General features: G+C 41.5%; 1 protein-coding gene across 2 annotated transcripts in view; it reads right to left on the bottom strand.

Moving 5' to 3' along the window:
• Positions 1–552: 552 nt before the first annotated feature.
• atg7 (ATG7 autophagy related 7 homolog (S. cerevisiae)) overlaps positions 553–16,566 on the bottom strand; it is a 180,458-nt gene continuing 164,444 nt past the window's right edge. For both annotated transcript variants that reach the window (XM_072280327.1, XM_072280328.1), the window contains one exon: positions 553–1,480. In XM_072280327.1, the coding sequence (XP_072136428.1) occupies positions 1,448–1,480 (33 nt within the window). In that variant the 3' untranslated portion in view covers positions 553–1,447. The remainder of the gene's footprint in view (positions 1,481–16,566) is intronic.

The following is a 16,566-nucleotide window of genomic DNA, read 5'->3' as shown; positions in this document are numbered from 1 at the left end:
AACGTCAACCCCGCCGCCACGCACGAACAAATCGCACACATGGCAATAGGAACATCAAACCTCAAACCCCGCCTCACACAAAAAACGAATTGTGCAAACGGCAACAAGAATATCAAACCCCAAACCCCTCCTCGTGCAAAAATCAAACGAATTGTGCAAATGGCAACAAGAATATCAAACCCCAAACCTCTCCTCGTGCAAAAATCAAACGAATTGTGCAAATGGCAACAAGAATATCAAACCCCAAACCCCTCCTCGTGCAAAAATCAAACGAATTGTGCAAATGGCAACAAGAATATCAAACCCCAAACCCCTCCTCGTGCAAAAATCAAACGAATCCTGCAAATGGCAACAAGAATATCAAACCCCAAACCTCTCCTCGTGCAAAAATCAAACGAATCGTGCAAATGGCAACAAGAAAGAACGGGCGGTAACACAGAATATAAAACAAGACTGAGAGTCCAAATGAACTACAGTCTAATCCATAAATCGTAGACCTAGAACAACGAATTGCAAATAAAAGAAAACACAAATTTCATACGTTAATTAATGTTTCAGGACAAGACTTAACTTTATTGTCGGTATGTTAGTGGACTGGTAATTCAACAAACAAACAGCTTTATTCAAATGCCCACAAAGGGAACTTGACCAGATGGTATCAGCCTGCTGGTTTTTATTTTTGTCTTCATGCAGCATAAATTATAAAGGAGTGAAACAACAGTTGAATGTACAAACAAATACAGGCTCATGTTTAATACCTATGACATCACCCAGTGTTAATTATGCAGTAGGTAGTAAGTATTGCATGCAGATTTTCCCAGCATGCACACATGTAGAGGATTCAGGGTTAAAAGATGTCAAGACAGCACCAAAAAAATGATTAATGCAAATGAAACCAACAGCTTAGCAATAAACTGTTCATATCCGGTTAAAATTCATTATCACAAAGACTATTGGCTTGCAATGACCAATTTAAAAAATATACATCTACTTTGGGGAAAACAGTTGAGAATCAGAAATGTTTATATTCAAAAAACGAATTGGAATCTCAGCAAATGTTCAGGTCCCAGGTTAGAAGCATGGATCACCACACCAACACTAGGCTGTCAATACATAGAATGAGTTTGAATATATTTGGAACAATGTTCAAGATCAAAGGTTATTGCTTTTATTGCTAAAGCTTTGATAATAACCTCTGGGCTGGTGTTCTGGCTGAAAGCACTATGAACATTCAGCCATTTTCAATTCCAAAAAGAGATGAGGAGATAAAATTTACTTATTGCGGACAAAATGCTTCTTAATTAAGACGTATGCCCCAACAGAACGAGAGTTTGCTCGATCTGATCCAGAGTGGCCGTTATTGCACTTTAGAACTACACTCTGGGACCGGTTCTTCATTCTGCCGGTGAATATCAAACATCATCCTTTGGGAACCAGCAGACAGTTTTCAGAAGCTTTCATCGTCACTCATATCCCATATCTGGAAGAAGAAAGAAATTTACCTTGAATGTGAGTAGAAGAACATGATTGTACTGTTGCGCAGTTCTGAATAGAAAAAAAAGGAAATCCAACACACCGAGCCATAGACTATATATGTCAACCATTAAGCAGATGTTTACATTAATACTGTCAACACACACAAAATGCTGGTGGAATGCAGCAGGCCAGGCAGCATCTATAGGAAGAGGTACAGTTGATGTTTCGGGCCGAGTCCCTTCGTCAGGACTAACTGAAAGAAGAGATAGTAAGTGATTTGAAAGTGGGAAGGGGAGGGGGAAATCCGAGATGATAGGAGAAGACAGGAGGGGGAGGGATGGAGCCAAGAGCTGGACAGTTGATTGGCAAGAAGGTACAAGGCTGGAGAAGGTAGAGGATCATGGGACGGGAGGCCTAGGGAGAGAGAAAGGGGGAGGAGAGCTTCAGAGGAAGATATAGTGAGAGGGACAGAGGGAGAAAAAAAAGAGAGAAAGAAAGGGGAATAAATAAATAAGTAAGGAAGGGATGGGGTAATAAGGGGAGGAGGGCCATTAACGGAAGTTCGAGAAGTCAGTGTTCATGCCATCAGGTTGGAGGCTACCCAGACGGAATATAAGGTCTTGTTCCTCCAATCTGAGTGTGGCTTCATCTTAACAATAGAGGAGGCCATGGATGGACACATCAGAACTTTCCCACATTCTCATCAACTTTCCAAGAGGCTACCTTTTACCTACACGCAAAGTCCAATATACCAGCTGGAGCAACAGTACACAGAATTAATCATACCAGAGCTCCCAATTTCACTTGAAATGACATCTAACCAGAATTTATATTTTAATCATCTGTTCATCATTAGAGTTGAAGTAATTCACCAGATCAGCCATTTCCATTCCAATTGTTAACCTCTACACCTCCCATCCTTTTTGCTTCTAAACAATCATCAGGGTTATGATGGCTTGTTTGCACTTGAGTTCTGTGGGTTACGAGGCAAGATTAATAGACTGCGCCAGAGGTGATGCTTGATGGGTCAGGCAGGTGAGTTGTTCGAAATGTACTATACCTCTATGGCTGTTATCCCAAGCATCCCTGATGCTTTTTCTCCATTTTAAATGGTTTGAATGGGGTTACAAGTCAGGAATTTATTAGTCGGAGAGTCTGTTACATCTTCCCCCCCCCCCAAAGAGACTTTGAGAATGTTCTTAAAGTATTTTCTCAGCTCTCCTGGAAGTCTTCAAGAGTGATGGAGTTCAGAATGATTTTTTGTTAGCCTGATGTTGTGCATGTGGTCAGTCTGCTAGGACTGGTTGAGTATGATGGGAGCTTTAATGCTGGTGATGCTGGCCTGGCAAAAGATGCAGGAAAGCTGAAGACTCAGCATTTGCCTGAACATCTTGTCATATATACATTCTCTGATATTAGGAATCTGTTCAACATTTCTTCTGCATCTTTCCTGGCTTTGGATATGTGGCCAATGGCCTGAGTTAAAAACAGTACCTTAGATGCTCTTATGATCTAATGACGGGAATGATTTGACAATGGCTAACTCTGTCCACCGTGGATGGTGAGTGGAGATATGTCTCTACCAAAGAATGTGTAAGGCGCTCCTTCCCTCTGCTAGCCTGCAAGTCACCCTTGGACAAGGTGTAGCCCTTGCTTCACCCTCCAGTCAGGGTCACATGAAGCCATGGGAGCAGGTGGTAGATGGTCCTATGAGCAACCGGTGCATATCACAAGTCAAGGTTATGTGACCACTAACACCAAGCAACCTTTGAAGAATATTTATAATGGCTGATGTCGCCCGTTTTCTAAAGACACTGGCCAGAAGAAGGCAATGGCAAACCACTTCTGTAGAAAAATTTGCCGAGAACCATTATGGTCATGAGACCATGATCACCCATGTCATATGACACGGCACATAATGATGGTGATGATGAATCTGTCCACCACTCTAGGAAAGTAACCTAGTTTCATTTTGCTTAGTTCTCTGCAAGGACTGAGTGTGGGGAGTTCAGACACACACTAAAGACAAGAATGGTCAGGATGGAAAACAGATTCTTCCCTCAGTTCAGGCATTTGAACTCCCTGACAAACCACAGTTGAAGTGTCACCAGATAATTTGTATTGTACCCTTCAGTACTTAGATTATACACTTTACTTTGTTCAAAGGTTCAAATGTTCATTTTATTATTCAAATATGTATGTAGTATACAGCTCTGTGATTTGTCTTCTCCAGATAGCCATGAAACAAAGAAAACCCCCTTCCCACACGAAAACTAACAGATCACCCACATGTAAAACGGTAGCAAGAACATCAAACCCCCAACCTCCTCTCTCACACATAAAAAAACTAGCAAATTGCCCACACAGAAAAACAGCAACAGGGACATTAAACCCCAACACATAACCCCTTCCCTCATACAAAAAAATAACATATTGCCCACTTGGAAAATGGCAACAAAAGCATCCAACCCCAAACACCCAACATGCTAATCGGCAACAAGAAAGAAAACACAGAAATCTGAAAGAGACCAATATGAACTACAGTCCACTCCAATAATCACATAAATCTCAGAATTTCGATAACGTTCTCTGACAGAATCGAGGAGAGCGACCGCTTGGACACAGTGGCCTGAGAGTGACTGCTCAAACACAGGGTGTGGCCTTCCGAGGAGAGCGATCGCTCGAATGTTCACTCTCCTCCGCATTTTCCCTGGTGCTTCAATCTTCCTTGGTGCTTTAATCGGCGAGAAATGGAGTCGATCATGGCCTTTGAGCGCCTCAAGGCAGCTAGTGCCTGCACTCTCCTCCTGGAATTTTCTCGGGGCAGAAGAAGCGCTAAGTCACGCAATCAAACTTCAAACTGCAGGTCACAGGCTCCAACAGTTTCCGAAACACATTTAAGATAAAAAGAAGATGTAGAAGACGTAGAAAAAGGGAAATGATAATTTCCGTAGGCCATCTGGAAGAGGTCATCCGAGGAACCGTAGTTCGCTAGCATCATCTTGACAGAAAGCTATCTATGCATAATTCATTTGTAGATTTAATTCTTACTTTCTTAAGTTATTGTGTGTTATATATACTACTGTGCTTTACACCCTGGTCTGGAGAAACGTTGTCACATTTGACAGAATACATGTTTATAGTTAAATGACAATCAACTTGACTTGACATCACTTCCCAATCTCTTTTAACATCTCTGATTAAGTTGATGGCAATGAATAGATAATGTCTGGCATCATTCTTGCAGTGTGTTAAATCTTACATATCACTTTACTAAATTTAAAGCTACTTCACAATTACACATTAATCCCAGTCTCTCAGTATTTGTAAAGTTGCTTCTTGACAACTCCCCATTCTTTAGTATCGTTTGGAAATTTAACTAGCATGCTTTATCTCCCACTGAAGCGCTGTCTAGAACTTAGTACCACCTATTCATTTGGTAATAGTTGTTTTGTAAAGGGATTTTTTTTACTGAATTTAATTTGGAACAAAGTCAACATTACTGGTTGCAATAAATTCAACTAGCATACAATTAACAGATCACAAATGCATTCACTCATTGCACTGAAAGAATAGAGGCAGATACAAATGGCATCTGTGAGCAGCCAACTAATGTTCAAAACAGGAAATAAATTAGCTTAGAATTAATTCAGGATGAAGAAATCATTCAAAGTCTGCTTCCTGTCAAGAATTAAAAATAGTGAACAAGTTTAAGGTCCCGTAGAAAGATTGTGAATGGACATCATTCCACGTTAAACAAAGAAGGAATGCTCACATAAGGGATTAATACAAGGTGGTTTTGTGTTTTGAAAAAGCTGATGAATGCAGAAGTTCAGAACGTGATTACAACCTCATGCTTGGTGATCTCATCAGTTAACATTATGTGAATGTTTGCGCTGAGGACTGTTCATTCCTCTGAAGCAATGCCACTTAATGCCTTGGGAGATTTTATTCTGATTGTTTCCCAAAGTTAGGCAGAGCAAATATGATTTTGAAATATGCTTTCAGACAGACCCAACTAATAAGAGTCACTTTGTCTTCTGCTGGTGGGCTGGCCAGCGCACAATGTTGCCCAGATCCATTTGGACTTTTAACGAGTCAGCTGGTCTTTGTTGGTGCCACAGACTGCAGTCAAAAACTAAAAGGACCATTTATATTGGGCCAGGTTGTGGGAGTGAAGATCAAAAAACAACAAACACTCTGCTAAATTCCCCTTTAAAATGCATCATGTCTCTTTCCAAAGCAGTGACGAGCACTGTCTGAAGGGAGAGGCATGCACAATGTATTATACATACCATACCATTTGGAAACCTTGAGCAAAACACACACACATACATACATACATACATACATACACAAAATATTGGGAAACTCAGCAAGTCAGACGGTATCTATGGAGGGGAATAAATAGTTGACATTTTGGGCTGAGACCCGAGAGGCAGTCCTGATGAAGGGTCTTGGTATGAAATTAAAGATGGGCAGGCCGGTGTTTATGCTGGTTTCCGTGGTGTGAAGCGACTGAGAGTACCAGACTCCCCCACCGGATAGGATGCCAGTCTATTGCGAGGTTAACCCCCAGCATTTTTGCCGGTACCCATTCTCAGCTGGGTAGACTGGAGCACCGTGTGGTTAAGTGCCTTGCTCAAGGACACACACGCTGCCCCGGCTGAGGTTTGAACCTACGACCTTCAGATCGCTAGTCCAACGCCCTAACCACTTGGCTACGCGCCACACCTTGGTATGAAATGTCGACTGTTTATTCTCCTCCACGGGCGCTGACTGAGTTGCTGACTTCCTCCAGCACCGTGCGTGTGCTGCTTGTGAATAGTATCACCGCGGGGTGTACCTATACACAGCAGAGTTCAGTGGTGGCAATCATGGTTCAGGAAAAACAGTGCTTTTGCATATAGCCATCCCACTGCTATGTGGCCAGCAGCTTTCAGAGTTGGGTATAAGAATTAAAACAATGTAAAAGTCACTAAAACTGCCTGCTTGAGAGACAGACCTTCAACCTTTGAAATACCAGTGTATATACAAGGAGCATTTGATGGCTCTGGGCCTCTATTCACTGTAATTCTGAAGAATGAGGGGTGACTTCATTGAAACCTATCGAATGGTGAAAGCCGTGATAGAGTGGATGTGGGGAGGATGTTTTCTATGGTGGGGGAGCCTAAGACCAGAGGACACAGCCTCAGAATAGAAGGGCATCCTTTTAGAACGGAGATGAGAAGGAATTTCTTTAGCCGGAGAGTGATGAATCAATGGAATTCTTTGCCGCAAGTGGCTGTGGAGGACAAGTCATTGCTTAGATTTAAGGCAAAGGTTGATGGATTCTTGATTAGTCAGGAGAAGGCAGGAGATCGGGTCTGAGAGGGAAATGGATCAGCCATGATGAAATGGCGGAGCAGACTCAATGGGCCAAATGGCCCAATTCTATTCCTGTATCTTGTGGCCTTATGGTAGCCAAAGGAGGAAGTCATGCATGGACAGGACTTGAAACTTGCCAGGTTTAAATTGGAGCACGGATGGGGTGGAAGATTTACTGTGTCCCTCCTTCCAGTTCCTTGATTATTTTTGTTTGCCCTTGCTTGTGGATTGATCCTGTCTTTAATGTTTTCCTGGTATCTGTACAATCATTAATTGTTCCTGTGAGCTACTTAACAGTAAACACATCTGTTACTTTCAGCCTGAGAGCCCAGACCTGATGACAGGTTATTTGTCATTGCTCACGGTAGATAAGAAAAGGTTGTCCATCCCCCCCACCCCCCAAATGACCATCAGTGAGATATAACATAGTTGAGGGGGTATTTGCTAGTCTGCTGACAGACAATCTCAGCACACGTAAGGGAGTGTGTTTAAGTTCACGGGCATGTTGGCCTACTAAGAAAACACGAGCTGTGCATCAGGAGAAAGGCTAAACACCACACTGAAGTCAGCACCTATTTTAAGAGGAAGCTGGATTAACAAAATCCACAGCTGCAGTTCATTTCTTTAAACTAACAACCCCATAATTTATTCTTTGTGCATGAAGCACTGTTGGTGGTGGAGAACCTTAAATCTTGACCAGACCTTTTGTGCTTCCTATGCTGTGTTCACTGTCCGATGCAGTACAATCAGCAGCAGACTTCAAAATACCCTGAACTGCTGAAGAAACCAAGCAGCATTCTTTTGGATTTGAAGTTACTCAGAATCTTTTCCTCATAATGTTATCTACACTTAAGGCCATCATACAAATCATGCTTCTTGGAAGAAACAAAGTCCTTAGCCACATCTAGCACAAATGTGCTCGCACAAGTACATAAAAAGAACACCTCTATGGTTACTTTACAATTTTATGACCAAATGTTTAGAAAGGAGCCTAATGTAAAATGCTTTAGAGGTTAACGGTTACGACGAAGGGCAGGCTGAAGACTAACAGACACAAATGGCATCAAAGCGGGCTAGACTTAAAGGAAAGAATTAACGCTTTTGTTAGGCAGCACACCTGGGGCGGGGGGGAAACATTTTATTTTGCTGAAGGGACTGACAGGTAAGGTTTGCAAATCAGGAACACCGCTTCTGATAATGAAGACATGACCCATACAAACACAACAGAATAATAGCACACACCTGCCATTAGCTTTGAAGATGCAGGGGCTTTATTTTGATATGTTATGATTTCAGATGAAATGCCATATGTTAGAAATGGTGCTGATAGTTTCTGAACCAAAACTTAATTTATTTGAACTGCTCAAAATGACATTACTGATCTCACAGATGTGTTGAATTGTATTCAATTACCCTGTCATGACACGTACGCATAAAAAAACAAAAGTTATGATTGCACTATTGATATTTGAGATTTTGAAACATCCACCAAATAAATACAAGAGATTTGAGATCAATGAGATGAAAATCCCAGAATGGCTTCTTGTGCCATACTGTGCAAGTCTTAGGCACAGGTAAAAAAATTCTGTAAAGCGAAGAGGCTTTCAAAAATACTGAAATAAAAAGTTTCTAAATATCAAAAATTTACCAAAAAACCAGTAAACAGGAAAAAACTAAATCAAATCAATATTTGGCGTGACCACTCCTTGTCTTTAAAACTACATTAATTCTCTTAGATACACTGTTGTGAAGTTGTATAAGAAAATCAGCTGGTAGGTTTTTCCCCAAGCATCTTGGAGGATTTGACACAGTTTTTCTGCAGACTTTGGCTGCCTTGCTTGCTTCTTTCTCTCCAGGTGATCTGAGATAGCCTCGATGATTTTGAGATCAGGGCTCTGTGGAGGCCATACTATCTGAAACCATATAGAAATCTAGGTTGCCTAAGACTCTTGCGCAGTACTGTATGTACTGTATATTGCAAATTCACACTTTTAATCAAGATAAATGTGCTGAGGCGTGAATGAAATAGGCACTGCACTGAAGAAGAAGAGAATGTGATTAAAAAGTTGGGACAGAGGGAACAGGATGGAGGTAATTTGTAAACATGGAGTTAATTCAACATTGAGTGATGCTAAATACCAAGGAAAGGTGATGTTGGAATCTAGTGTGCAGTGTTTTATGGCAGGGATACAATCCAATATCAACTATTTAGTTCACGGAGGTTAAAACTTATACAAGGATGGATGTCAAACCAACAAACTACTGATAAAGAAGGCAACAGAAAGGGAAGAAAGGTAGTGGGGAAGTAAATTTGAGCATTGTCAGCCTATATGTGCAGTGCCATCATTATTGACGGATAATTCTGTCAAGAATTGGGAATGTAAAGAAGGAAGGTGCGTGAGAGCAAGAATGGATTCCTAGAGGATAATAGCTTAGAGTTGTTGGAAACCACTGTTGTTTTTAATAATACTTTTTATAAGCTTTGTACTTTTTACAAACTCATGTATTTTTCACATTTACTGGCAGAAAGCAGCATAGCAGCTAAACTAACCGTTTATCACCTTTCCCTTTTTCCCATTGCCTAATTATTAGCACATTACCCACGTGAGGTAATTGTTTTAATTAAGTAGTCTATTAACTAAATTAACACCATCTAAGGAATTTTCTTTATCTTATCGAGAGAAATGATAGATTTTTCAGAAGCATCATCTCTTTATTCCTTTGACTTATACCCCTTAGCCTGATTTCCCTTATTAGCATCATTTCTCAGCTCGCCTTTTTTGACTCCCGGAAGAACCCTAAGGATCAGACATTAAACAGAGATCCAACAGGGTAAGAAGGGATATTCCTTTAAAAAAAAGACAGACTCACTTGAAAGTGTGGGTAAGTAAGTGATATTTTGCAAGGCCAACCCTGTGGAGCTGAATACTGACAGTGTAATGCTGATTGATTTCTTGATTAAATGCTTTGAAGATAGAGAAAGATTAAAGAAAACCAGGAGGGATAATGCATTGAAGTCATAGATAGGAGATAGAAAATCTGTGGATGCTGGAAATCCAAGCAACACACACAAAATGTTGGAGGAACTCAGCAGGTCAGGCAGCATCTATGGGAAAGAGTATACAGTCGACGTTTCGGGCCGAGACCCTTCATCAAGACTGGAGAGAAAGAGGAGGTTAGATCAAGAAGGTGTGGGGAAGGGAGGAAGAAGTACAAGGTGGTAGGTGAAACTGGGAGAGGGGATGGGGTTAAGTAAAGAGCTGGGAAGGTGATGGGTGAAAGAGATAAAGGGCTGGAGAAGGGGGAATCTGATAGGACAAGGTAGAAGACCATGTAAGAAGGGAAGGGGAGGAGCACAAGAGGGAGGTGATGGGCAGGTAAAGAGATAAGGTGAGAGAGAGAAATGGGAATGGGAATGGTGAAGGGGGGGCATATACTGGAAGTTTGAGAAATTGATGTTCATGCCACCAGGTTGGAGGCTACACAGACAGAATATAAAAGGTGTTGCTGCTCCAACCTGAGCGTGGCCGCATCGCGACAGTAGAAGAGATGTCAGAATGGGAAGCAGAATTGAAATGGGTGGCAGATATGGAGAATAACCAGTTTGGATGGTTCTGGTGCTGTGGACAGAAGTCAGATTGCACTAACTCAGACAGGAAGTTGTAGAAGAGACAGAGACAAATTAGGGAGGTAATAATACATAAAAGCAGCATAAAAGGAAATGGAGGATGTAGCAAATGTAGAGTCTAGAGTGGACTGTTTTGAGGAACTGTGCGATGATGGTGGTTACAAAACAGAGGACAACAGCTCCTGAAGTGAAAGAGTCATCTAAATCATTCACTAAAATTGCAGGCAGAAATGTAACCAGTATTGTTAAAAGAAATAGAACAAGGGGGCAAAGAGATAGTGTCAATAAATAAGCTCAGAAGATAGAGATGAGAGTGGGGAAAAAATTCGATGAGAAAAGGATTCTGAGATATCTAGGTCTTGAAAATAGGGCCCTTTTTTGATATGGTGTCATCTGATAAGCAGCAAACTAAAATAGAAAAACTAGTTCGTTCGTTCATTTGTCATGTGCCATGTTGTATGATGTAGGTGATCATGGTCTTTCCATGACCATGGTTGTTCTTGGCAAATGTTAGTATAGAAGTAGTTTGTCATTCCCTTCTTCTGGGCAGTGTCTTTACAAGACGGGTGACCTCAGCCAGTGTTAATACTCTTCAGAGAGTGTCTGCCTGGCATTACTGGTTGTCTAGCCAGGACTTGTGACGTGTACCAGCTGCTCATACAACCATCCACCACCTGCTCCCATGGCTTCACATGACCCTGATCGAGGGGGCTAAGCAGGTGCTACATCTTGCAGCCTAGTGGAGGGAAGGAGCGCCTCACACCTCCTTTGGTAGACACGAATCTCTACCCTGCCACCCAAGAAAAACCAGAAGGGTTCAAGATAGATTCAGGTAGTGGTATTTTGCAACAAGTACTATCTAGCAAAGTTACGTAAGTGTAACACCAATAATCCGTGCAGGAGATTCGGTCCACAATGGAGCTGAAATAAATGAAACAGTTAATGGTTAATTAAGGCCAAAGCTTGATGCTTTTAGGGTAAATTAAAGTTTAACTAAGTTTAAGTTAATTAAGGTCAAAGCTTGATGCTTTTAGGAATGGGTATAATACTGGCTGAAGGGAAGGAAAACAACGTGCTCTGACAGATACTGGTGGTTTTTGTTGAGCTGGTGGTTGCGATGTCTTTCAGGTTGGTCACTAATGCTTTCTAACTAGATTGAAACATATCAAAATCTCAAGGCAAGAGCCTCAGCTTTACAGGATAAGGTAGTGGAATCAATGAGGCAGAGCAGAAATTCAAGAATGGGACAAGGATACATGCAAGTGGACAAAACAACGGAAGATGAAGGAAAAAGTAGGAAAGAATCTGGCAATGTTAGTGGACACATTACCATTTGTATGCAATCCACAGGCTAATGGAACCTCTGTCAAAACAGAAGAGTATTTCAAAGATGGAAGTGATCAAGCCTTATGGTGTCCGGGTCAGACTCGATGTTAAACAGAGTATCCAGTCCTATATCCTGAGAAACAGTGAGGATATTCAAGCAAATTGAGGTCATGGGGAGAAAGGTGGCAGAAGTGTCCAGGTTATATGTATTTCTGCTTAGAAAGCTCAGGAGAGTTGGGTGCTGGAGGTATAAGTGATTGTTAAGGAGTGAACCAGAACATTTATTTAAAATACTAATGAAGATAATTCAGTTTCTGGTGCTCCTCAGGGATGAGAGTTTAGTCACTGCGCTTCGCTCTTTACAATCATGACTGTGTGTGCTAGGCACAGTTCTAATGCCATCTATAAATGTGCCGACGACACAACTGTTGTTGGCAGAATTTCAGATGGTGATGAGAGGGCATACAGGAGCGAGATATATCAGCTGGTTGAGTGGTGTCGCAGCAACAACCCTGCACCCAGTGTCAGTAAGACCAAGGAACTGACAGTGGACTTCAGAAAGATTAAGATGAAGGAACATACATGAGCCCTCATAGAGGAGTCAGAAGTGGAAAGGGTGAGCAATTTCAAGTTCCTGTGTGTCAACATCTCTGAGGATCTATCCTGGACCCATCATTATCGATGCAGCTACAAAGAAGGCACGACAGTGGCCATATTTCATCAGGAATTTGAGGAGATCTGGTATGTCACCTCAAAACACTCCCAAATTTCTACAGATGAACCATGGAAAGCATTCTAACTGCCTGCTTTAGGGTCTGATATTGGGGGGGGGGGGGGCTAATATCCAGGACATCTTCTAGGAGCAATGCCTCCAAAATACGACATCCCTCATTAAGGACCCCCCATCACCTAGGCCATGCCTTGTTCCCATGGCTACCATCAGGAAGGAGGCACAGGAGCCTGAAGGCACACACTCAATGATTAAGAAACATATATTATTATTTTTACTGTAATTCACAGTTTTTTCTACAAACGTATTATTATGTATTGCATTGTACTGCTGTCGCAAAGACTACAAATTTCATGATATGTGCCGGATATACTAAACCTGATTCTGATTCTGATGACTGGAAATTTATCCCCCAGTGTTGCGAACGGCCTTTCGGTGAATACAAAATAGGCCAAATAACCTTCCTGACGTATAATTATCCTTTATCCTTGTGTGAAAGGATATATACTCTATACAGTTATCCCACTTTATTACTGCCCATCCCACAGCATATGCTTCTCAACATATTTACCATAATTACAGCATGCTGCCCAGTGAAGTGGAAAGAAATAGAAACACGAAATCCAGCAAGATAAATAGACAGCAAGGTTAGAGTACCCGTCAATGCAATCTGATACTCTTATGTAGGACAGAGAGCAGCAGCGGATTAAAACAGCCACTTAGAACAGGGCTTCATAAAAAAAAGTTTCATTACAGTACATTTCCAAGCTCTGCATAAGAGAAGCCACTTAAATCATTTTAACCCTATTTTTGTTTTATCAGAACCAAAACAGTCAATACAAATGAGAATAAAACCATTTGTTCCCTTGATTTATTAAAAGCAAAAAAGCAGATTCTTAGCATTTGCAAATGAGATCTGGCAGGGAGGACACACACGCAAAGCTTGTGACACTGTAGCTCGTTCATTTGATCACCTCTGTTTCCTTATTCAGAAATGGTTCAACAACAAACCACTCAACTCAGAAAGTGTAAAACGGCAGCAAGTCATCATGCACAACACAGGGGCATCAAACTCACTTCTTGCTTATATGCTTTAGAAGTCGCCTTTGTTGTGAACCATTCCTCAGCGCTGCTCGAGTAAAATACAGAAAATTAAAGTATAAAATGATTATGGCACCCTTCTAGAAGAAGCAGAGAATTATTCTCAACATCTACGTTTAAAATATACATCTACTGATAACCACTGGATGTTTCTTTTTGTTTGTCCCCTAACCACAAATCTAGAGACAATGCATATCAAGAGTCAATTGTGCGTACAACTTAGTTTGGATGTTAGAAGTTACTGAGAAGTGTTTGGACTTGCCCAAATAGAATGATACTGTTTATAAAGCTCTCTAGTAAGATCATCAATGCAGCCATTATGCAGACCTCTGAAAATATATAATAAAGCATTGCAGTTCTCTGATTACAGGGTGCAGTATCCATAGTTCAGGCAATTCAACTCTGCAGAATAATAGGATATTTAGGTGGGTACACTATCTGAGCTGCCAAGGATTTGACCCTTTGATACTCAGAATGAATATGATACAAATAATCCGGTGGTGGTGAAATTCATCTTGGGAGGTAGAGGAGACAGTCAACGCCAACCCACGGCCTGATTTACACTTCAATGGAAAAGTAATGGAGTGGAGTTTGAAATGGTCCACCGACAGTCTATTGTCCATATTCAGCTATGGTTCAAATTGAATTTTGGCAGGCGCTGGCAGTTTTTAAGCCAGTAATTCAAAAGTTCTGCATATGCCAGAATTTAATTCTGCTATTTTACACTGACCTTAAGGGTAGTAACGCTGCTTGTTACGTGGTGATACTAATTCAAGTCCATTCATCACATGAATACTAAAATGCTCTGTGTCTGCATTGAATATATTTCTATTCACTCAAGGGACGTCATTGTTGTTGGCGAAGCCAACATTGCTAATTTCTCATTGCAAGATGGCAGTGAGCTGACTTCCTGACCTGTCTATGAGGTGATGGTATAACTAGTAAGTGAGAGAATTTCAGGCTCCTGACTCAATGACAAAGAAGTGGTCCTTCCAAACCAGTGAACTGGTGGCACAACACACTTGCCTACTGTCCTTGCTTCTGTAGTCGAAGTTTTGCGTTTGAGAAGTGCTGCTGAGGAGGTCATAGTGGCTTTGCAGTGCATCCTGCAGATGGCGTGTTCAACAGCCACTGTATGGCTGTGGATGTTTTAGTGTGGTGAACAGGGTGCCAATCAAGAAGGATACTCTATCTCAGAATTTTTACAGTTTCTTGAGCATTGTTGGAAATGTACAAAATGGAAAATATTATATCACACTCCTGCCCTGTAGATGGCATGGATGCATTATGGATTTGAGAACCACGTCACTCAAACAGGATTCAGTCAAACCTACCTTTGTAATCAGTACTTACGGGCTGATTCCGTTTAACTTCTCAAAGTCATGGAGACTGGAATGGAAACTGGATGTCCACACTGACCAGTAGGCACCAATTCCATACTAATTCCATCTCCCAGCACTTTGCCTTAACAATTCAAGGGTTTATCTAGACCAGGGGTTCCCAATCTGGGGTCAATGGATCCCTTGCTTAACGGTATTGGTCCATGGCATAAAAAAAGTTGGGAAGTCATGATCTAGAGGCTTCTAAAATACTGTCAATGACCCTACTTTAAACACTCCTCCGAGCATGACTTTTCAGTGACACATCACCCCTTGGATAAAAAAAAAATTCCCCTTCATATCCCCTTTGCAACTCCCTATAGCCTAAGACTGCACTCCACACGATTAATGACTTCACCAACCTTCATGTTGCCTGCAAACTTACTGAGCATTCCTGCTAGATCAACACCCAAATCACGTAAGGTTAACAGCAAAGGCTCCAGCACAGATCCTTGTGGAACGCCAGCAGTAACAGGCATCCAATATCCAAAGCAGGTTTCTGATCAGGATTTTGATGATGAGTAATATGTCGTGGGAAGCAAGGGAGGGGTGACTAGATTATTTCTTCCTGGAAATGGATATAGTTTACCACGAACTATCTATCACCTATGTCTAGACATTGTCCAAGCCCTGTACACTTACTGAACAACTGTGAATGGAACAATCACACCACTGACATTATAGAGGGTAGAATATTTATGAAGCAGTTGATGATGAGTGGTCCCATGGGAACTTCCTGCAGAGATGTCTGGGACTGAGGTGATGAGCCATGGACAACTGCAACAATCTTCCTTCAGCTTGGCAAAGAGATCTCCCCTCATTCAAACTAATTTTAACTTTGCTAGGGCATATTGACAATACAATCTGTCAAATGGTGGGTTAATATTGTAAATTTTAATGAGGTGTTGGCGTGTGGCCAAGTGGTTAAGACACTCGTCTAGTGATTTGAAGGTCGCTCGTTTGAGCCTTGGCTGAGGCAACGTGTTGTGTCCTTGAGCAAGGCACTTAACCACACATTGCTCTGCGACGACACCGGTGCCAAGCTGTATGGGTCCTAATGCCCTTCCCTTGGACAACATAGGTGGCGTGGAGAGGGGAGACTTGTAGCATGGGGGACTGCTAGTCTTTCATACAACCTTGCCCAGGCTTGTGCCCTGGAAACCTTCCAAGGCGCAAATCCATGGTCTCATGAGACTAACGGATGCCTATATAAAAAAATGAGGTTTAATGTCACAAACTGTAAGTGCTACTCAACAGGAGTATCAATACCATTGTCTATCACATCATGAAGCACCAAATGGGGTTCTTTTTGTCACGGTATATGCTGGGTCAAAGCTGGGGTTTACAAAAGGTTCAGTTGCACAGTGACTACTGTAGTCATTGAAATTGGCCTGAACATATTTTGCAGAACACAAGCCAGGATAGCTGTCCTGGCCCTGTGTATTTGGAGAATTTAAATTCTTGTTGCTAAATAAATTTGAAAATGGAAGAATAAATCAATAATTAATGGAATGTCAGGAAAATCCATCCTTTTCAGGACATCTGTCTGCTTTGCACCA

The sequence above is a fragment of the Mobula birostris genome, chromosome 16 (assembly GCF_030028105.1).
Source record: "Mobula birostris isolate sMobBir1 chromosome 16, sMobBir1.hap1, whole genome shotgun sequence".
Lineage (NCBI taxonomy): Eukaryota > Metazoa > Chordata > Chondrichthyes > Myliobatiformes > Myliobatidae > Mobula > Mobula birostris.
Note: the sequence above shows the minus strand (reverse complement) of the source record. Positions and strands in the feature narration are given on the sequence as shown.